The sequence below is a fragment of the Somniosus microcephalus genome, chromosome 2 (assembly GCF_052327205.1).
Source record: "Somniosus microcephalus isolate GS21.2 chromosome 2, FLI_Smic_1.0, whole genome shotgun sequence".
Taxonomy (NCBI): domain Eukaryota; kingdom Metazoa; phylum Chordata; class Chondrichthyes; order Squaliformes; family Somniosidae; genus Somniosus; species Somniosus microcephalus.
Window position 1 is genome coordinate 385,139,023 of NC_140988.1, and position 22,012 is coordinate 385,161,034.

The 22,012-nt window shown below is 55.9% G+C and overlaps 1 protein-coding gene across 1 annotated transcript in view; it reads left to right on the top strand.

The window, feature by feature from the left end:
• LOC147123831 (lysyl oxidase homolog 3B-like) overlaps positions 1–22,012 on the top strand; it is a 72,776-nt gene that overhangs the window by 28,011 nt on the left and 22,753 nt on the right. The window contains exons 3-4 of the mRNA XM_085967351.1: positions 1,668–1,831; positions 5,551–5,762. Of these exons, the coding sequence (XP_085823477.1) occupies positions 1,668–1,831; positions 5,551–5,762 (376 nt within the window). The remainder of the gene's footprint in view (positions 1–1,667; positions 1,832–5,550; positions 5,763–22,012) is intronic.

Consider the following 22,012-nt stretch of genomic DNA (forward strand, 5'->3'; position numbering starts at 1 on the left):
AAATTTCATCTGCCACGTGTCCGCCCATTTCACCAGCCTGTCTGTGTCCTCTTGAAGTCTATCACTATCCTCCTCACTGTTCACTATACTTCCAAGTTTTGTGTCATCTGCAAATTTTGAAACTGTGCCCTGTACACCCACATCCAAGTCATTAATCTATATCAAGAAAAGCAGTGGTCCTAGAACCGACCCCTGGGGAACACCACTGTATACCTTCCCCCAGTCGGGAAAACAGCCGTTCACCGCTACTCTCTGTTTCCTGTCACTGAGCCAATTCCGTATCCATGCTGCCACTGTCCCCTTTATTCCATGGGCTTCAACTTTGCTGGTGAGCCTATTATGTGGCACTTTGTTGAACGCCTTTTGGAAATCCATGTACACCACGTCAACCACATTGTCCTCATCAACCCTCACTGTTACCTCATCAAAAAACTCGATCAAGTTGGTTAAACACGATTTGCCTTTCCCTACTGGCTTTCCTTAATTAATCCACACTTGCCCAATTTTGTCCCGGATTATCGTTTCTAAAAGCTTCCCCACTACCGAGGTTAAACTGACTGGCCTGTAGTTGCTGGGTTTATCCTTACACCCTTTTTGAACAGGGGTGTAACATTTGCAATTCTCCAGTCCCCGTATCTAAGGAGGATTGGAAGATTGTGGCCAGTACCTCCGCGATTTCTTCCTTCACTTCCCTCACCATCTTAGGATGCATCCCATCCGCCCCTGGTGACTTATCTACCTTAAGTACAGCCAGCCTTTCTAGTACCTCCTCTTTATCAATTTTTATGCCATCCAGTATCTCCTCTACCTCCTCCTTCACTATGTCGATGGCAGCATCTTCTTCATTGGTGAAGACAGATGCAAAGTACTCACTTACTTACTATTGAATCTGTTTCCACTGCCCTGCAGTCCACCATCAGGCAGTGCATTCCAGATAGAAACATTGAAGATAGGAGCAGGAGTGCGCCATTCGGCCCCTCGAGCCTGCTCCATCATTCAATGAGATCATGGCTGATCATCCAAATTCAGTACCCTGTCCCTGCTTTCTCCCCATATCCCTTGATCCCTTTAGCCTTAAGAAATATATCTAACTCATTCTTGAATATATTTAATGAATTGGCCTCTACTGCCTTCTGTGGTCGAGAATTCCACAGGTTCACCACTCTCTGGGTGAAGAAATTCCTCCTAATTTCTGTCCTAAATGGCTTCCCCCTTATCTTTAGACTGTGACCCCTGGTTCTGGACTCCCCCGCCATCGGGAACATCCTTCCTGCATCTAGTCTGTCTAGTCCTGTTAGAATTTTATAAGTTTCAATGAGATCATAACAACTCGCTGCGTAAAAAAAATTCCTCCTCATCTCCCCTCTGGTTCTTTTGCCAATTATCTTAACTCTGTGTCCTCTGGTTACTGACCCTCCTGCCACTGGAAACAGTTTCTCCTTATTTACTCTATCAAAACCCTTCATAATTTTGAGCACCTCAATTAAATCTCCCCTAAACCTTCTTTGCTCTAAGGAGAACAATCCCAGCTTCTCCACCTAACTGAAGTCCCTCATCCCTGGAACCATTCTAGTAAATTTCCTCCACACCCCTCCAAGGCTTTGACGTCCTTTCTAAAGAGGGACAGATTGCAGCAAGTACAAATTGCCTTTCCTGTTGCTTTGCAGGGAGGGTGTGGCTGGACAACCTAGAGTGTCGTGGGTCGGAGAAGAGTGTGTCCGAGTGCAAATCCCTAGGGTGGGGTCAGAGCGACTGCACACACGAAGAGGACGCTGGAGTCATCTGCAAGGACGAGCGGATCCCCGGGTTCACGGACTCAAACGTCATTGCGGTAATGAACCGGCATTATTTACCACACCCGCCCAGTGCAGACCGAGCCTTACGGGCTGGGAAGGCGCGAGGTGTCAGCAGTGGCTCAATTGGCAGCACACTCGCCTCTTGAGTCAGAATTTTGTGGGTTCAAGTCTCACTCCAGAGACTTGAGCCCCATAATCTAGGCCGACACTCCCAGTGCCAGTGCTGAGGGAGTGCTGCACTTTCGGAGGTGCCGTCTTTTGGATGAGACATTTAACCGAGGCCCCGTCTGCTCTCTCGGGTGGACGGAAAAGATCCCAAGGCCACTATTTCAAAGAAGAGCAGGGGAGTTCTCCCCGGTGTCCTGGACCAATATTTATCCCTCAATCAACATCACTGAAAACAGATGATCTGGTCATTATCACATTGCTGTTTGTGGGAGCTTGCTGTGCTCAAATTGGCTGCTGCATTTCCTACAGTGGCCACACTTCAAAAGTCCTGAGGGTTGGGACAGGTGCTTTATAAATGCAAGTCCTGGCTTTCTGATTTCCTGAAGTGTTTGTTTTAGGGCACGAGTCCGTCTCTATGCAACTCACCCCTCAATGTAGTTGGAATTGGGAGCTCAGGAAGGTCAGGCTGAAATCTGATTCTCTGATTCAATAGTTGGCCCACATTGGTGTGGGACTGGAGGCCCAGACCGGGTAAGGACGGCAGGCTTCCTTCCCTAAAGGACATGAGTGAACCAGCTGAGTTTTTCCGACAATCCGCAGATTCATGCTCACGTTTACTGACGCCAGCTTTTTCCAAAACTGATTTCAAAGTCTCATTGTCAGATTTGAAGTCACGTGCTACTGGATCTATGAGTCCAGTTCCTCTGGATTACTAGACCAGCAGCATAACCACTCCACCACCATTCGCAGGCTGGTACACATAGACAGCTGTGTGAAGCGGAGGCACTGTTGGACCAGGGCTATTCCTCCACCAGTGGCGGCCGCGCCTTCAGCTGCCTGGGCCCTAAGCTCTGGAATTCCCTCCCTAAACCTCTCCGTCTCTCTCTCTCTCTCCTCCTTTAAGACGCTCCTTAAAACCACTTGGAGTACTGTGCACAGTTCTGGTCTGCATATTATAAAAAGTGATATAGAGGCATTGGAGAAAGTGATAAAAAGATTTACTAGAATGATACCAGAACTGAGAGGTTATACCTATCAGGAAAGGCTGAACAGGCTGGGGCCCTTTTCTCTGGAAAAAACAAGACTGAGGGATGACCTGATAGAGGTCTTTAAGATTATGAAAGGGTTTGATAGGGTAGACGTAGCGAAGATGTTTCCATTTGTGGGGGAGACCAGAACTCGGGGCCATCAATATAAGATAGTCACTAATAAATCCAATCGGGAATTGAGGAGAAACTTCTTTACCCAGAGAGTGGTGAGAATGTGGAACTCGCTACCACAGGGAGTGGTTGAAGCGAATTGTATAGATGCATTTAAGGGGAGGCTAGACAAACACACGAGGGAGAAGGGAATAGAAGGGTATGCTGATGGGGTGAGATGAAGAGGGGTGGGAGGAGGCTCGTGTGGAGCATAAACACCGGTGTAGAATGGGCCGAATGGCCTGTTTCTGTGCTGTAAACACTTTGTATTATTTTGTACCTCTTTTAGTTACCTGTGCTAATATCTGCTTATGTGGCCCGGTGTCAGATTGTGTTTGTCGCTCCTGTGCTGTGCCCTGGGACGTTTTACGATGTTAAAGGGGTGATATAAATGCAAGTTGTTGTTGTTGTTTAGCAGACACAAGCGATTGTTACTTATCTTGACTTTGCTCCGACAACAGGTTGAGTTTGAGGCCACGTTGCTGTGTTAATTGTAGGGGGAATCTCTGCACAGACAGGGGGACGGTTGTTGAGAGACGAGGTCTCGTTCCCACGGCAATGCTGACGCACATTTATTGTGGCTACGGCTAGGTTTATAATTTGGGATTAGCTTATCCGGGAGCCCATATGGAATCACTTCAGTGGATTCAGGAGCTGAGGAATGCGGCAGCTCAAGGTCCCACACAGGAATAAGCTGATGAAAAATCAAATTCCTTTTGGCTGTAGTCACTGCTGGACTCCTCGACGTTTCCGTACTCCCTCCCAACCCCGCCCCCGCTGGAGAAAACTACACTCACCCAACCGAGCACAGAGACAGCCACAGAGAGAGAAATGAGACTGGACCCCCCCCCTCCCAAGATTTTGTTGTCAGCTCACTCTCCCCTATCATGGACTCTACCCACCCATTTAATCTCCTCCCACAGCCCATGTACACTCTCCCCTATCCTGGACTCGACGCACCCATTTAATCTCCTCCCACAGCCCATGTACACTCTCCCCTATCATGGACTCTACCCACCCATTTAATCTCCTCCCACAGCCCATGTACACTCTCCCCTATCATGGACTCTACCCACCCATTTAATCTCCTCCCACAGCCCACGGACACTCTCCCCTATCATGAACTCTATCCACCCATTTAATCTCCTCCCACAGCCCATGTACACTCTCCCCTATCATGGACTCTACCCACCCATTTAATCTCCTCCCACAGCCCACGTACACTCTCCCCTATCATGGACTCTACCCACCCATTTAATCTCCTCCCACAGCCCACGTACACTCTCTCCTAACATGGACTCTACCCACCCATTTAATCTCCTCCCACAGCCCATGTACACTCTCTCCTAACATGGACTCTACCCACCCATTTAATCTCCTCCCACAGCCCATGTACACTCTCTCCTAACATGGACTCTACCCACCCATTTAATCTCCTCCCACAGCCCATGTACACTTGCCCCTATCATGGACTCTACCCACCCATTTAATCTCCACCCACAGCCCATGTACACTCGCCCCTATCGTGGACTCTACCCTCCCATTTAATCTCCTCCCACAGCCCATGTACACTCACCCCTATCATGGACTCTACCCACCCATTTAATCTCCTCCCACAGCCCACGTACACTCTCCCCTATCATGGACTCTACCCACCCATTTAATCTCCTCCCACAGCCCACGTACACTCTCCCCTATCATGAACTCTACCCACCCATTTAATCTCCTCCCACAGCCCACGTACACTCTCTCCTAACATGGACTCTACCCACCCATTTAATCTCCTCCCACAGCCCATGTACACTCTCTCCTAACATGGACTCTACCCTCCCATTTAATCTCCTCCCACAGCCCACGTACACTCTCTCCTAACATGGACTCTACCCACCCATTTAATCTTCTCCCACAGCCCACGTACACTCTCTCCTAACATGGACTCTACCCACCCATTTAATCTCCTCCCACAGCCCATGTACACTCTCTCCTAACATGGACTCTACCCACCCATTTAATCTCCTCCCACAGCCCATGTACACTTGCCCCTATCATGGACTCTACCCACCCATTTAATCTCCACCCACAGCCCATGTACACTCTACCCTATCACAGACTCTACCCACCCATTTAATCTCCTCCCACAGCCCATGTACACTCACCCCTATCATGGACTCTACCCTCCCATTTAACCTTCTGAGGAAAGGTTTTCTGCAAATGCTCCTTGATTACCGAAGATGAGTAATCCCAATGTTGGAGTAGTGGTCACTCCTCACCTCCGCGTTGTCTCCTGGCCCTCTGCTGATTGACGGGCCGTCAGTTCACCAACAGCAGTGCCTCAGTTGGCGTCACTGGTGCTGGAATCTCTTGACGGTTCTCCCCATTCGCCACAGGTGGAGAGCGAGCAGATTGAGGAAGTGCGGCTGAGAGCGGTGGTGCCCAACGCCAAGAGTCGCTTGCCGGTGACAGAGGGCTTCGTGGAGGTGAAGTACAAGGGCCGCTGGGAGCAGGTCTGCGACAATGACTGGAACCACAAGAACAGCCGGGTCATCTGTGGCATGCTGGGATTCCCCGCCGAGCGCAAGGCCAACAGGAAATTCTACAAGTAGGTATCGGCAGGAAGGAGGGTGGGCGGGGGATGTGTGGGCGCGATGGGTGGGTTGAATGGGCGGGCAGTTGGTTGAATGCGTGGGCGGGCGGTTGGTTGAATGGGTGGGTGGTTGTGGGTCAGGTTGTACTACACGGCACCAATACTCGACAATCTGTGTCACGGCCTATGATGCTCTTGGGAGTTTTTTATTATTCGTTCATGGGATGTGGGCATCGCTGGCAAGGCCAGCATTTATTGCCCATCCCTAATTGCCCTTGAGAAGGTGGTAGTGAATCACCATCTTGAACTGCTGCAGTTCATGTGGTGAAGGTACTCCCACAGTGCTGTTACATAGAAACATAGAAGATAGGAGCAGAAGTAGGCCATTCGGCCCCTCTGTAACAGGCTCAAGGGGCTGAATGGCCTCCTCCTGTTCCTGTGTAATAGACTTGAGGGGCTGAATGGCCTCCTCCTGTTCCTATGTAACAGACTCAAGGGGCTGAATGGCCTCCTCCTGTTCCTAATGTAACAGGCTCGAGGGGCTGAATGGCCTCCTCCTTTTCCAGTGTAACAGACTCGAGGGGCTGAATGGCCTCCTCCTGTTCCTAATGTAACAGGCTCGAGGGGCTGAATGGCCTCCTCCTGTTCCTGTGCAATAGGCTCGAGGGGCTGAATGACCTCCTCCTGCTCCTGTGTAACAGGCTCGAGGGGCTGAATGACCTCCTCCTGTTCCAGTGTAACAGGCTCGAGGGGCTGAATGGCCTCCTCCTGTTCCTGTGTAACAGGCTCGAGGGAGCTGAGTGGCCTCCTCCTGTTCCTGTGTAACAGGCTCGAGGGGCTGAATGACCTCCTGCTGTCCCTGTGTAACAGACTCGAGGGGCTGAATGACCTCCTCCTGTTCCAGTGTAACAGGCTCGAGGGGCTGAATGGCCTCCTCCTGTTCCTGTGTAACAGGCTCGAGGGAGCTGAGTGGCCTCCTCCTGTTCCTGTGTAACAGACTCGAGGGGCTGAATGACCTCCTCCTGTTCCAGTGTAACAGGCTCGAGGGGCTGAATGGCCTCCTCCTGTTCCTGTGTAACAGGCTCGAGGGAGCTGAGTGGCCTCCTCCTGTTCCTGTGTAACAGACTCGAGGGACTGAATGGCCTCCTGCTGTCCCTGTGTAACAGACTCGAGGGGCTGAGTGGCCTCCTCCTGTTCCTCTGTTCCTAGTAATTCTTCCTGTTCCTCAGCATCCGTGTTTTTCCTTATTCCTGTAAGAAGTACATGGTGATTTTTTTAATGCAGACAGACTGTGTCCTCTGGTTGGGGAGTTTAGTAACAGTGGAGTGGGGCAGGGAGGTCATCAATTTAAAATGGTCACTGAGAGAGTGAGGGGAGCGGTGAGGAGCAGTTTCTTTACACAGGCTGTTGGAGCAGGGAATGGTTTGCCACAGAGAGTGGTTGAGGCAGAGGCCATTGCATCTTTTAAAGGAGGATTGGCTGAGTCTGTGTGAGGTTTGACCGGGTTTAAGACGGGTCCGAGCCTGGCTGCTGATGAATCTGGTTCTCAGTGTCTCTGTGCTGCTGTGTGGGGGCGGGGACTGTGGCAAAGCTGCTGTCAGAACGGGCCCAGGGTGACCCCGATCGTTCACTGGGAGCCTCTCTTGGCGCGGGATGCTGAGTAAACGCTCCTTGTCATGCCTCGATCTTGCAGCAATATTTTCTCCCCACTCACTGATTCCTTTATTATGAAATTTTCCCATGGGATCTCCCCGTGGTATTCAATCTCTTCAACAGGCGGGGAGGGGACTGGGCTCCCTCTCACACTCTCTCTCTCTCCCCCTTTCTCTCTCTGTCCCTCTCTCTCTCTATCCCTATCTCTCTCTACTCTCCCTCTCCCTCTCTATCCCTATCCCTCTCTTTCCCTTTCCCTCTCTCTCTATCCCCCTCTCGCTCTCTCCCTCACTCTCCCTTTCTCTCCCTCTCCCTCTCTCTCTCTCTGTCTCTCTCCTCTCCCTCTCTATCCCTTTCCCTTCCTCTCTATCCCTCCCTCTCTCTATCGCTCCCTCTCTCTATCGCTCCCTCTCTCTATCCCTCCCTCTATCTCTACCTCTCTCCTCTGTCTCCCTCTCGCTCTCCCTCTCTCGCTCTCTCTATCCCTCTCCCTCGCCCTCTCTCTCTCTCTGTCTCTCTCTCTCTCCTCTCCCTCTCTATCCCTTTCCCTTCCTCTCTATCCCTCCCTCTCTCTGTCCCTCCCTCTCTCTATCCCTCCCTCTCTCTCTCTATCCCTCCCTCTATCTCTCTATCCCTCCCTCTATCTCTCCCTCTCTCTATCTCTACCTCTCTCCTCTGTCTCCCTCTCGCTCTCCCTCTCTCGCTCTCTCTATCCCTCTCCCTCGCCCTCTCTCCCTCCGTCTCTTTTTCTATCCCTCTCTCCCTCACTGTCTCATTCTCTCTCCGTGCCTTTCTCTCTCTTTCTCTCCTCGTCTTCCTCTCTCTTTGTGTTTCTTTCCCTGTCAGTCACTTCTCTCTCTCTTCCTCCCACCCTTCCCCACTCCCTCTCTGTTTAACTCTCTCTATCTGTGTCGCTCTCTGCTCTCTCTCTTCCTCTCCTGCTTTCCCTCTCTCTGTTTCTCGCTCTCTCTCTCTCTCTCTCCCTCCTCCTGCATGCTGCTAGTCACGTTCCTCTCTCCGTTCATACTGCTGCCAAATGCAGAGCTTCCAAGAACTGAATTCCCTGCAGAGCCATGTTTACAATAAACCGCAGACTGTATGTGTGTATTGGCACCGCACCTCGGACTGTGAGTAACTGGATCCCTACCCTCGGACTGTGAGTAACTGGATCCCTACCCTCGGACTGTGAGTAACTGGATCCCTACCCTCGGATTGTGAGTAACTGGATCCCACCCTCGGACCGAGAGTAACTGGATCCCTACCCTCGGTCTGTGAGTAACTGGATCCCTACCCTCGGACTGTGAGTAACTGGATCCCTACCCTCGGATTGTGAGTAACTGGATCCCTACCCTCGGACTGTGAGTAACTGGATCCCTACCCTCGGACTGTGAGTAACTGGATCCCTACCCTCGGACTGTGAGTAACTGGATCCCTACCCTCGGACTGTGAGTAACTGGATCCCTACCCTCGGATTGTGAGTAACTGGATCCCTACCCTCGGATTGTGAGTAACTGGATCCCACCCTCGGACCGAGAGTAACTGGATCCCTACCCTCGGTCTGTGAGTAACTGGATCCCTACCCTCGGATTGTGAGTAACTGGATCCCTACCCTCGGACTGTGAGTAACTGGATCCCTACCCTCGGATTGTGAGTAACTGGATCCCTACCCTCGGACTGTGAGTAACTGGATCCCTACCCTCGGACCGAGAGTAACTGGATCCCTACCCTTGGATTGTGAGTAACTGGATCCCTACCCTCGGACCGAGAGTAACTGGATCCCTACCCTCAGACTGTGAGTAACTGGATCCCTACCCTCGGACTGTGAGTAACTGGATCCCTACCCTCGGACTGTGAGTAACTGGATCCCTACCCTCGGACTGTGAGTAACTGGATCCCTACCCTCGGAATGTGAGTAACTGGATCCCTACCCTCGGACCGAGAGTAACTGGATCCCTACCCGCGGACCGAGAGTAACTGGATCCCTACCCTCGGACTGTGAGTAACTGGATCCCTACCCTCGGTCGGTGAGTAACTGGATCCCTACCCTCGGTCTGTGAGTAACTGGATCACTACCCTTGGACCGAGAGTAACTGGATCCCACCCTCGGTCTGTGAGTAACTGGATCCCTACCCTCGGACTGAGAGTATCTGGATCCCTACCCTCGGTCGGTGAGTAACTGGATCCCTACCCTCGGACTGTGAGTAACTGGATCCCTACCCTCTGACTGAGAGTAACTGGATCCCTACCCTCTGACTGAGAGTAACTGGATCCCTACCCTCTGACTGTGAGTAACTGGATCCCTACCCTCGGTCTGTGAGTAACTGGATCCCTACCCTCGGACTGTGAATAACTGGATCCCTACCCTCGGACTGTGAGTAACTGGATCCCTACCCTTGGACCGAGAGTAACTGGATCCCACCCTCGGTCTGTGAGTAACTGGATCCCTACCCTCGGACTGTGAGTAACTGGATCCCTACCCTCGGTCTGTGAGTAACTGGATCCCTACCCTCCGACTGTGAGTAACAGGATCCCTACCCTCGGTCTGTGAGTAACTGGATCCCTACCCTCTGACTGAGAGTAACTGGATCCCTACCCTCCGACTGTGAGTAACAGGATCCCTCCCCTCGGTCTGTGAGTAACTGGATCCCTACCCTCTGACTGAGAGTAACTGGATCCCTACCCTCTGACTGAGTAACAGGATCCCTACCCTCCGACTGAGTAACTGGATCCCTACCCTCGGATTGTGAGTAACTGGATCCCTACCCTCAGACTGTGAGTAACTGGATCCCTACCCTCCGACTGTGAGTAACTGGATCCCTACCCTCCGACTGTGAGTAACTGGATCCCTACCCTCAGGTGTGGGTCTGTCCAGTGACCCCAATCAGACAGGGTTCCTGCTCCCGATCCCTGTCCAGTGATCCCAATCCGTGGATTTCGGGTCAGGACCGGATCAGGCTATGATGCCCTCCATGTTCGAATAGCCTTCCGAGGCTCACTGTCGAGACACACGTGTGGATGGAGAACACCATACTCTCTGTTGGCTGAAACGCCCACATATTCCTGTCTATATTTAGGGCCAGAGACAGCCCACAGACAGCCCCGCGACCCCACAGACAGCCCCGCGACCCCACAGACAGCCCTCGACCCCACAGACAGCCCAATGACCCCACAGACAGACCCGCAACCCCACAGACAGCCCAACGACCCCACAGACAGCCCAACGACCCCACAGACAGCCCCGCGACCCCACAGACAGACCCGCAACCCCACAGACAGCCCAACAACCCCACAGACAGCCCCGCGACCCCACAGACAGACCCGCGACCCCACAGACAGACCCGCGACCCCACAGACAGCCCGCGACCCCACAGACAGCCCAATGACCCCACAGACAGCCCCCGACCCACCTGACAGCCCCACGGCCCCCCAGACAGCCCCGCGACCCCACAGACAGACCCTCGACCCGACAGACAGCCCCGCGACCCCGCAGACAGCCCCGCAACCCCACAGACAGCCCAGAGAATTACAGACAGCCCCGCGACCCCACAGACAGCCCCGCGACCCCACAGACAGCCCAACGACCCCACAGACAGCCCAACGACCCCACAGACAGCCCCGCGGCCCCCCAGACAGCCCAGAGAATCACAGACAGCTCACAGACAGCCCAGTGACCGCACAGACCCTCCCTCCCTGGGACGCAGCCCAGTGACCCACAGACCGCCCACTGCCCCCACCCCTGGGACATTGGCAGTGCCCCGGGGCCCTCCCGGGAGACGGAGACCAGGTGGATGGGCAATGTTCACCTCAGATGACACAACGCTTCTTCAGTTCAAATAACCTGGCCAGACTTGAAACTTCTGCCATCGCTTCCTACCATCTCTCTTCCTCAGCTATTCAAAGAACTTGGCCAAGGTCCATCACACGCATCCACTGGTTTGTGCAGCTGTGTTTTACCCTGCCTGGGGTTGGCACCAAGTCTCGCTAGGTTTCCGCTCACACGGACTGTTCTTGAATGATTCAAGGGCTGGAGTACTGAGCTGAGGCTGCTCCTTGCCAAATCCGAAGGTGCTGAATCCCACTGGGGTACAATTCCCCACAGAGGGCACGGCCATTCCCAGTCCCTCGCCCAAGGAGCCATTCTACACTTGTGAGTTTAGACATTGAGTGTTAGCAGGCAATTCAACAATCAGCGGCATCACAGTCAAGCCCAATCCTATCCTGGTTCAATCCCTCCCTGGCCCAATCCCTCCCTGGTCCAATCCCTCCCTGGCCCAATCACTCTCTCGCCCAATCCCTCCCTGGCCCAATCCCTCCCTGGCCCAATCCCTCCCTCGCCCAATCCTATCCTTGCCCAATCCCTCCCTCGCCCAATCCTATCCTCGCCCAATCCCTCTCTCGCCCAATCCCTCTCTCGCCCAATCCCTCCCTGGCCCAATCCCTCCCTGGCCCAATCCCTCTCTGGCCCAATCCCTCTCTCGCCCAATCCCTCCCTGACCCAATCCCTCCCTCGCCCAATCCTATCCTCGCCCAATCCCTCCGTCGCCCAATCCTATCCTCGCCCAATCCCTCCCTGGCCCAATCCTATCCTCGCCCAATCCCTCCCTGGCCCAATCCCTCCTTGTCAATCCCTCCCTGGCCCAATCCCTCCCTGGCCCAATCCCTCCCTGGCCCAATCCTTCCCTGGTCCAGTCCCTCCCTGGCCCAGTCCCTCCCTGGCCCAGTCCCTCCCTGGCCCAATCCCTCCTTGTCAATCCCTCCCTGGCCTAATCCCTCCCTGGCCCAATCCCTCCCTGGCCCAATCCCTCCCTGGCCCAATCCTTCCCTGGTCCAATCCCTCCCTGGCCCAATCCCTCCCTGGCCCAATCCCTCCCTGGCCCAATCCCTCCTTGCCAATCCCTCCCTGGCCCAATCCCTCCCTGGCCCAGTCCCTCCCTGGTCCAATCCCGCCCTCGCCCTTAATTCCACACATGTGCAATGTGATCAGGAGCTGGGCTGAAATTTCCCCTCAATAGCTGTGGTAAACCACTGTTATACCTGCCTGTGTGGGTGTTTGTATTTCACTGTGTACATGTCTGTACATGCCTCGGCTGACTCCTCCCACGAGTCCAGGTATAAAGGTGACTGCTCCACAGTCCCTCTGTATTCTGGACTGGTCGACCACTCGAGGCACACCTTCATTCTCTTGTTAATAAAAGCCTGTTAGTTACTCGCTTAACCTCAGTCTTTTGAGTAATTGATAGCGCATCAATTTTATTAACAAGATTTTTTTATAATGGAGAAGATCCTCACACCAGCATGCCTGGACTTAGACCATCGGGAGGCGGACGCATCCACCAAGTTTGCTCACTGGCTTAGGTGCTTTGAAAGATTCCTGATCGTCTCCGCTGCAACGGTCAAATCGGATGAGGACAAACTGGATGTCCTGACCTCCAAAGTGAACCACCGAGCATACTCGGTCATCCAGGATGCGACCTCGTACACGGCTGCTCTCAAGCTCCTCAAGGACCAGTACACGCGCCCAGTGAACGAGGTGTATGCCAGGCACCTCCTGGGGAGTCGTAAACAACAACCTGGGGAATCGACCGAGGAATACCTTCAGGCACTGTCTGTGCTTGGCCGGGCCTGTGGTTGTAAGGATGTAAAGGCCGCTGTGTACACAGAGGAACTTATCCGGGACGCTTTTGTAGCGGGCTACAGGTCCAATTACACCCGACAGCGACTGTTGGAGCAGAGTGACCTCGACCTCAACAAGGTCTCTGAACTCGCACTATCATTGGACGCAGCCTACCGGGGCATGGATGCCTACTCCTCTGCACCGTGGACGCTGCGGGGAACGACAGCCTGGGACACGGTAGGACCGTCTCATAGCGCCATGCCACCCCAGCCACATCCCAGCAATGTCCCAACTACCGCAGCAGTGTCCCAAGGCCAGAAATGCTACTTCTGTGGCCAGGCCAAACACCCCAGAGCGCGCTGCCCGGCGAAAAATGCGATCTGCTCGGGCTGCGGGAAGAAGGGACACTACGCCAGCGTCTGCAGGGCCAAAGCCACCCCGAACCCCAGCAGCGCCGCGTGTGGGCCGCCATCTTGGGCCTCCCCAGCCATGTGCAAACCACCGGAACAGCAGCCATTTTGGACGCTTCCAGCCACATGGGGATCATGGACGCCGCCATCTTGGACGCCAGCCGGGACGCAGCAGGCCCCCAACACCGCCTCATCTGATACCCGCAGCGACACACCGACCCCTACGCTGGCCTCCGTTACGCTGGACCAAGCGAGACCGCACCAACTGGCCCGGTCCACAATGGACATTAAGGTAAATGGTCACGAAACAACCTGCCTTTTTGACTCTGGGAGCACGGAGAGCTTCATCCACCCCGACACGGTGCGGCGTTGCTCTCTCCCAGTCCTGCCTGCGCACCAGCGGATTTCTATGGCCTCCGAGTCCCAGTCGGCGGACATTGGCGGCTACTGCGTGGTGACACTCTTAGTAGACGGGACTGTGTACGATAATTTTAAACTTCTGGTCCTGTCCCACCTCTGCGCTGCCGTTCTACTGGGGTTAGATTTTCAGTGCCACCTTAAAAGTGTTACGATGGCGTACGGTGGACCCCTCCCCCCACTCACAGTCCGCAGCCAGCAGCTTCCAAATTGCCCACCGCGCACCAGGTGCAACCTCTCCACACTCAGAGTCACCCCCCCCCCCCCACTGTTTGCTAACCTCACCCCCGACTGTAAGCCCATCGCCACAAAGAGCAGGCGATACAGTGCCGGGGACAGGGTTTTCATTAAAACCGAAGTGGAGCGGCTCCTGAAGGAGGGGATTATTGAGGGCAGCACCAGCCCCTGGCGAGCCCAGGTTGTGGTCGTTAAGACCGGCGAGAAGCAGCGCCTGGTCATCGACTACAGCCAGACAATAAATCGCTACACCCTGCTGGACGCCTACCCACTCCTCCGCATAGCTGATATGGTCAACCAGATCGCGCAGTACCGCGTCTTCTCGACCATTGACCTGAAATCAGCGTACCACCAGCTCCCTATCCGCCCTGAGGACCGCCAGTATACTGCCTTTGAGGCAAACGGCCGCCTCTATCACTTCCTTAGGGTTCCCTTTGGCGTCACCAACGGGGTTTCCGTCTTCCAAAGGGAGATGGACCGGATGGTCGATCAAAATGCGTTGCAGGCCACTTTCCCATATCTGGACAATGTGACCATCTGCGGCCATGACTTGCAGGACCATGACGCAAACCTCGAAAAATTCCTCTGCACCGCCCAACTCCTGAACCTGACGTATAACAAGGAGAAGTGCATATTCCGCACAACCCGCCTCGCCATCCTTGGCTGTGTTGTGGAACACGGAGTCATCGGTCCCGACCCCGACCGGATGCGTCCCCTTATGGAACTCCCACTGCCCCACTGCCTCAAGGCCCTGAAGAGGTGCCTAGGGTTTTTCTCCTATTACGCCCAGTGGGTCCCCTACTATGCGGACAAGGCCCGTCCACTGATCAAGTCCACCTCTTTTCCCTTGACGGCAGAGGCCCGCTTAGCCTTCCACCGTATCAAGGAAGACATTGCCAAAGCCACCATGCACGCAGTGGACGAATCCATCCCCTTCCAGGTGGAAAGCGACGCGTCTGACTTTGCCCTGGCCGCTACCCTTAATCAGGCGGGGAGACCCGTGGCCTTCTTTTCACGAACCCTCCAGGGCCTGGAGACCAGACACTCCGCTGTTGAGAAGGAGGCCCAGGCTATTGTGGAGGCTGTGCGTCATTGGAGGCACTACCTGGCCGGAAAACGATTTACCCTGCTCACTGACCAGCGTTCAGTTGCTTTTATGTTTAACAACAAGCAGAGGGGCAAAATCAAAAACGACAAGATCTTGAGGTGGAGAATCGAACTTTCCACCTACAATTACGAGATCTTGTACCGGCCCGGGAAGCTCAATGAACCCCCGGATGCTCTATCGCGTGGCACCTGCGCCAGCGCGCAGATCGATAGACTGCGGGCCCTCCACAATGACCTCTGCCACCCGGGGGTCACCAGGTTCTTCCACTTCATCAAGGCCCGTAACCTGCCTTACTCCATTGAGGAGGTCAGGACCATGACCAGGAACTGCCAAGTCTGTGCTGAGTGCAAACCGCACTTTTATAGACCAGACAGGGCTCACCTGATAAAAGCCACTCGCCCCTTCGAGCGCCTGAGCGTTGATTTTAAAGGGCCTCTCCCCTCCTCCGACCGCAATGTGTACTTCCTCAACAGTATTGATGAGTACTCCCGTTTCCCGTTCGCCATCCCCTGCCCGGACATGACCACTGCCACGGTCATTAAATGTCTGAACGACCTCTTCACCCTGTTCGGTTTCCCCAGCTATATCCATAGCGACCGGGGCTCATCGTTTATGAGCGACGAACTCTGCCAGTACCTGCTCGCTAGAGGTATTGCCACAAGCAGGACCACCAGTTACAACCCCCGGGGGAACGGACAGGTGGAAAGAGAGAATGCGACAGTTTGGAAGGCCGCCCTGCTAGCCTTAAAGCCTAGGGGCCTTCCCGACCTCCCGCTGGCAGGATGTGCTCCCCGATGCGCTCCACTCTATTCGGTCACTGCTCTGCACTGCCACTAACGCCACCCCTCATGAGAAAATGTTTGTCTTCCCAAGGAAGTCCACATCGGGGACATCGCTACCGCCATGGCTGACGTCCCCAGGGCCAGTCCTACTGAGAAGACACGTGAGGACCCATAAAATGGACCCCCTGGTCGAGAGGGTCGACCTCCTCCACGCCAACCCCCAGTATGCTTACATTGCATACCCGGACGGGCGGGAGGACACAGTCTCCATACGAGACCTCGCACCCTCGGGGGCCCCAGTAACCCACTACCACCACCTCCCACGATCCAATATCCAACCCCAGCAGATGGCACGCCTGGGCCCCGCGACCCGCTCGACACCCACGAGGACTACACACCAGTGCCCCAGCCTACGCGGGACTCGACGCCGGAAGCTTCACTCCCCCTGCCGTCGCCACGTCGATCACAGCGGCAGACAAGACCTCTGGAGAGACTCCAATACACAAACCTTTAAGACACTTCACCCCACCGGACTCATTTTTAAACAAGGGGTGAATGTGGTAAACCACTGTTATACCTGCCTGTGTGGGTGTTTGTATTCCACTGTGTACATGTCTGTACATGCCTCGGCTGACTCCTCCCACGAGTCCAGGTATAAAGGTGACTGCTCCACAGTCCCTCTGTATTCTGGACTGGTCGACCACTCGAGGCACACCTTCATTCTCTTGTTAATAAAAGCCTGTTAGTTACTCGCTTAACCTCAATCTTTTGAGTAATTGATAGCGCATCAATAACTCAACCAACTCTGCACAGACTCAACAGGACTGTGGGTACAGATTTAGGACTGAGCACAAGAGAACATTCTTCACACAGAAAGTAATCCCCCAGGGATCTGGACTGGGGCCGCAGGTTTTCACTATATTTATCAATGACTTGGATGAAGGAGTAGAGAGCCGTATATCCGAGTTTGCTGATGACACTAAGTTAGGAGACACAGTAAACAGTGTAGATCGGAGCAGAAAGCTGCAAATGGGACATTGATAGATTGTGAATGGGCAAAACTGTGGCGGATGGAGTTCAATGTGGGGAAGTGTGAGCTCATCCACTGTGGACCCAAGAAAGATAAATCAGAGTATTCTCTAAATGGTGAGAAGCTGGGAACTGTGGAGGAGCAGAGAGATTTCAGGGTCCGAGTACAGAAATTGTATTTCTTATGTTCTTATTGCGGGAAGGTGGAGTTGCGGTCGAAGATCAGCCATGATCTTATTGAATGGCGGAGCAGGCTCGATGGGCCGAATGGCCGACTCCTGCTCCTAATTCTTACTAAAGCTCGTGGACAGGGGCAAAAAATAATGAAAAAGGCTCATGGAATGTTGGCCTTTATCTCCCGGGGTCTGGAACACAAAGGAGTGGAAGTTCTGTTCCAGCTGTACCGAGCTCTGGTCAGACCCCACCTGGACACTGCGTTCCGTTCTGGGCCCCGCCCCTCAGGAAGGATCGATTGGCCTCAGAGGGGGAGCAGCGCAGATTCACCAGAATGTACTGGAACTGTCGAGGGTGTGTTATTCCAACACCCTCCTGGCTGGCCTCCCACTCTTCACGCTCCATAAACTTCATCTCATTCAAAACTCCGCTGCTTGTATCCTATCCCGTTCGTCTACCCCTGTGCTCACTGACCTACATTGGCTCCCGGTCGCCCAATGCCTCGAATTTAACAATTCTCGTCCTCATGTTTAAATCCCTCCGTGGCCTTGCTTCTCCCAATCTCTGTAACCTCCTCCAGCCCTTCAACCTTCTCCCTACAAACTCTCTGTTCCTCTAACCCCAACTTTGTCTTTTGCCCCACCTTTGGCGGCCGTGGCTCCAGCCTCCAAGGCCCCAAGCTCTGGAATTCCCTCCCTAAACCTCTCCCTCTCCCTCTTCTCCTTTTTCCTTAAAATCCACCTCTTTGACCAAGCTTTTGTTCGCACCCCCCCCCCCCCGCAATCTCTTAGGCTCGGCGTGCATTCCCCTCTCGCCCCCGTGAAGCTCCACGGGACTTTTTTCTACACTGTCAGCCCTGGCTCAGTGGGCAGCACTCTCGCCTCTGAGTCAGAAGGTCGTGGGTTCAAAGTCCCACTCCAGAGACTTGAGCACATAATCCAGGCTGACACTCCCAGTGCAGTGCTGAGGGAGCGGCGCACTGTCGGAGGGGCAGTACTGAGGGAGTGCTGCACTGTCGGAGGGGCAGTACTGAGGGAGTGCTGCACCGTCGGAGGGGCAGTACTGAGGGAGTGCCACACTGTCGGAGGGGCAGTACTGAGGGAGCGGCGCACTGTTGGAGGAACAGTACTGAGGGAGTGCTGCACTGTCGGAGGGGCAGTACTGAGGGAGTGCTGCACTGTCGGAGGGGCAGTACTGAGGGAGTGCTGCACTGTCAGAGGGGCAGTACTGAGGGAGTGCCACACTGTCGGAGGGGCAGTACTGAGGGAGCGGCGCACTGTTGGAGGAACAGTACTGAGGGAGTGCTGCACTGTCGGAGGGGCAGTACTGAGGGAGTGCTGCACTGTCGGAGGGGCAGTACTGAGGGAGCGCCGCACTGTCAGAGGGGCAGTACTGAGGGAGTGCTGCACTGTCAGAGGGGCAGTACTGAGGGAGTGCCACACTGTCGGAGGGGCAGTACTGAGGGAGCGGCGCACTGTTGGAGGAACAGTACTGAGGGAGTGCTGCACTGTCGGAGGGGCAGTACTGAGGGAGCGCCGCACTGTCGGAGGGGCAGTACTGAGGGAGCGCCACACTGTCGGAGGGGCAGTACTGAGGGAGCGGCGAACTGTTGGAGGAACAGTACTGAGGGAGTGCTGCACTGTCGGAGGGGCAGTACTGAGGGAGTGCTGCACTGTCGGAGGGGCAGTACTGAGGGAGTGCTGCACTGTCAGAGGGGCAGTACTGAGGAAGTGCCACACTGTCGGAGGGGCAGTACTGAGGGAGCGGCGCACTGTTGGAGGAACAGTACTGAGGGAGTGCTGCACTGTCGGAGGGGCAGTACTGAGGGAGCGCCGCACTGTCGGAGGGGCAGTACTGAGGGAGTGCCACACTGTCGGAGGGGCAGTACTGAGGGAGCGGCGAACTGTTGGAGGAACAGTACTGAGGGAGTGCCGCACTGTCAGAGGGGCAGTACTGAGGGAGTGCCGCACTGTCGGAGGGGCAGTACTGAGGGAGCGCCGCACTGTCGGAGGGGCAGTACTGAGGGAGCGCCGCACTGTCAGAGGGGCAGTACTGAGGGAGCGCCGCACTGTCGGAGGGGCAGTACTGAGGGAGCGCCGCACTGTCGGAGGGGCAGTATTGAGGGAGTGCTGCACTGTCGGAGGGGCAGTACTGAGGGAGCGCCGCACTGTCGGAGGGGCAGTACTGAGGGAGCGCCGCACTGTCGGAGGGGCAGTACTGAGGGAGCGCCGCACTGTCGGAGGGGCAGTACTGAGGGAGCGCCGCACTGTCGGAGGGGCAGTATTGAGGGAGCACCGCACTGTCGGAGGGGCAGTATTGAGGGAGCTCCGCACTGTCGGAGGGGCAGTACTGAGGGAGAGCTGTACTGTCGGAGGGGCAGTACTGAGGGAGAGCTGTACTGTCGGAGGTGCCGTCTTTTGGATGAGTCGTTAAACCGAGGCCCCGACTGACCTCTCAGGTGGACGTAAAAGATCCCACGGCCACTATTTTGAAAAAGTGCAGGGGAGTTCTCCCCGGTGTCCTGGGCCAACATTCATCCCTCAACTGACTTCACCAAAACAGATTATCGAGTCATTATCACGGTGCCGTTTGTGGGAGCTTGCTGTGTGTAAATTGGCTGTTGCGTTTCCTACATTATAACAGGGACTACACTTCAAAAGTACTTCATTGGCTGTAAAGTGCTTTGGAATGTCCCGAGGTGGTGAAAGGCGCTGGAGAAATACAAATGGAAAAAGAAACAGTGGTGACATTAGGAAACTTTTTTTTTTTACGCAGCGAGTTGTTGTGATCTGGAACGCGCTGCCTGAAAGGGCGGTGGAAGCAGATTCAATAGTAACTTTCAACAGGGAATTGGATAAATACTTGAAAGGGAAAAAAATGCAGGGCTCTGGGGAAAGAGCAGGGGGAGTGGGATTAATTGGAGAGCTCCCTCACAGAGCCAGCACAGGCACGATGGGCCGAATGGCCTCCTGTGCTGTGTCAGTCTATGATTCTATGTTTCTCAGTTTTTCTTTCCACATTAACGTGTAACATAAATGCAGGTTGTAGTGTGGGCGGTGTGGGGGAGGGAGCGGTGTGGGAGAGGGAGGGAGTGGTGTGAGGGAGGGAGCGGTGTGGGGGAGGGAGGGAGTGGTGTGAGGGAGGGAGCGGTGTGGGGGAGGGAGGGAGTGGTGTGAGGGAGGGAGCGGTGTGAGGGAGGGAGCGGTGTGGGGGAGAGAGGGAGGGAGCGGTGTGAGGGAGGGAGCGGTGTGAGGGAGGGAGCGGCGTGAGGGAGGGAGCGGTGTGGGGGAGAGAGGGAGGGAGCGGTGTGAGGGAGGGAGCGGTGTGAGGGAGGGAGCGGTGTGGGGGAGGGAGGGAGGGAGCGGTGTGAGGGAGGGAGCGGTGTGGGGGAGGGAGGGAGGGAGCGGTGTGAGGGAGGGAGCGGTGTGAGGGAGGGAGGGAGCGGTGTGAGGGAGGGAGCGGTGTGGGGGAGGGAGGGAGGGAGGGAGCGGTGTGAGGGAGGGAGCGGTGTGGGGGAGGGAGGGAGCGGTGCGGTGTGGGGGAGGGAGGGAGCGGTGTGAGGGAGGGAGGGAGCGGTGTGAGGGAGGGAGGGAGGGAGGGAGCTGTGTGAGGGAGGGAGGGAGGGAGCGGTGTGAGGGAGGGAGGGAGCGGTGTGAGGGAGGGAGGGAGCGGTGTGAGGGAGGGAGGGAGCGGTGTGAGGGGGGGAGGGAGCGGTGTGAGGGGGGGAGGGAGCGGTGTGAGGGGGGAGGGAGCGGTGTGAGGGAGGGAGGGAGCGGTGTGAGGGAGGGAGGGAGCGGTGTGAGGGAGGGAGGGAGCGGTGTGAGGGAGGGAGGGAGCGGTGTGAGGGAGGGAGGGAGCGGTGTGAGGGAGGGAGGGAGGGAGCGGTGTGAGGGAGGGAGCGGTGTGAGGGAGGGAGGGAGGGAGGGTGTGAGGGAGGGAGGGAGCGGTGTGAGGGAGGGAGGGAGCGGTGTGAGGGAGGGAGGGAGCGGTGTGAGGGAGGGAGGGAGGGAGGGAGCGGTGTGAGGGAGGGAGGGAGGGAGCGGTGTGAGGGAGGGAGGGAGCGGTGTGAGGGAGGGAGGGAGCGGTGTGAGGGAGGGAGGGAGCGATGTGAGGGGGGAGGGAGCGGTGTGAGGGAGGGAGGGAGCGGTGTGAGGGAGGGAGCGGTGTGAAGGAGGGAGGGAGGGAGCGGTGTGAGGGAGGGAGGGAGCGGTGTGAGGGAGGGAGCGGTGTGAGGGAGGGAGCGGTGTGAGGGAGGGAGGGAGGGTGTGAGGGAGGGAGGGAGCGGTGTGAGGGAGGGAGGGAGCGGAGTGAGGGAGGGAGGGAAGGAGCGGTGTGAGGGAGGGAGGGAGCGGTGTGAGGAGGGAGGGTGTGAGGGAGCGGTGTGAGGAGGGAGGGTGTGAGGGAGGGTGTGAGGGAGGGAGGGAGCGGTGTGAGGGAGGGAGGGTATGAGGGAGGGAGGGAGGGAGGGAGCGGTGTGAGGAGGGAGGGTGTGAGGGAGGGTGTGAGGGAGGGTGTGAGGGAGGGAGGGAGCGGTGTGGGGAGGGTGCGATGTGAGGGAGGGAGTGGTGTGAGGGAGGGAGGGAGGCGGGCTGTGAGGAGGGGGCGGTGTGAGGGAGGGAGCGGTGTGAGGGAGGGAGGGAGTGGTGTGAGGGAGGGAGGGAGCGGGCTGTGAGGAGGGGGCGGTGTGAGGGAGGGAGCGGTGTGAGGGAGGGAGTGGTGGGAGGCAGAGAGCGGTGTGAGGAGGGGGCGGTGTGAGGGAGGGAGCGGTGTGAGGGAGGGAGGGAGTGGTGTGAGGGAGGGAGGGAGCGGGCTGTGAGGAGGGGGCGGTGTGAGGGAGGGAG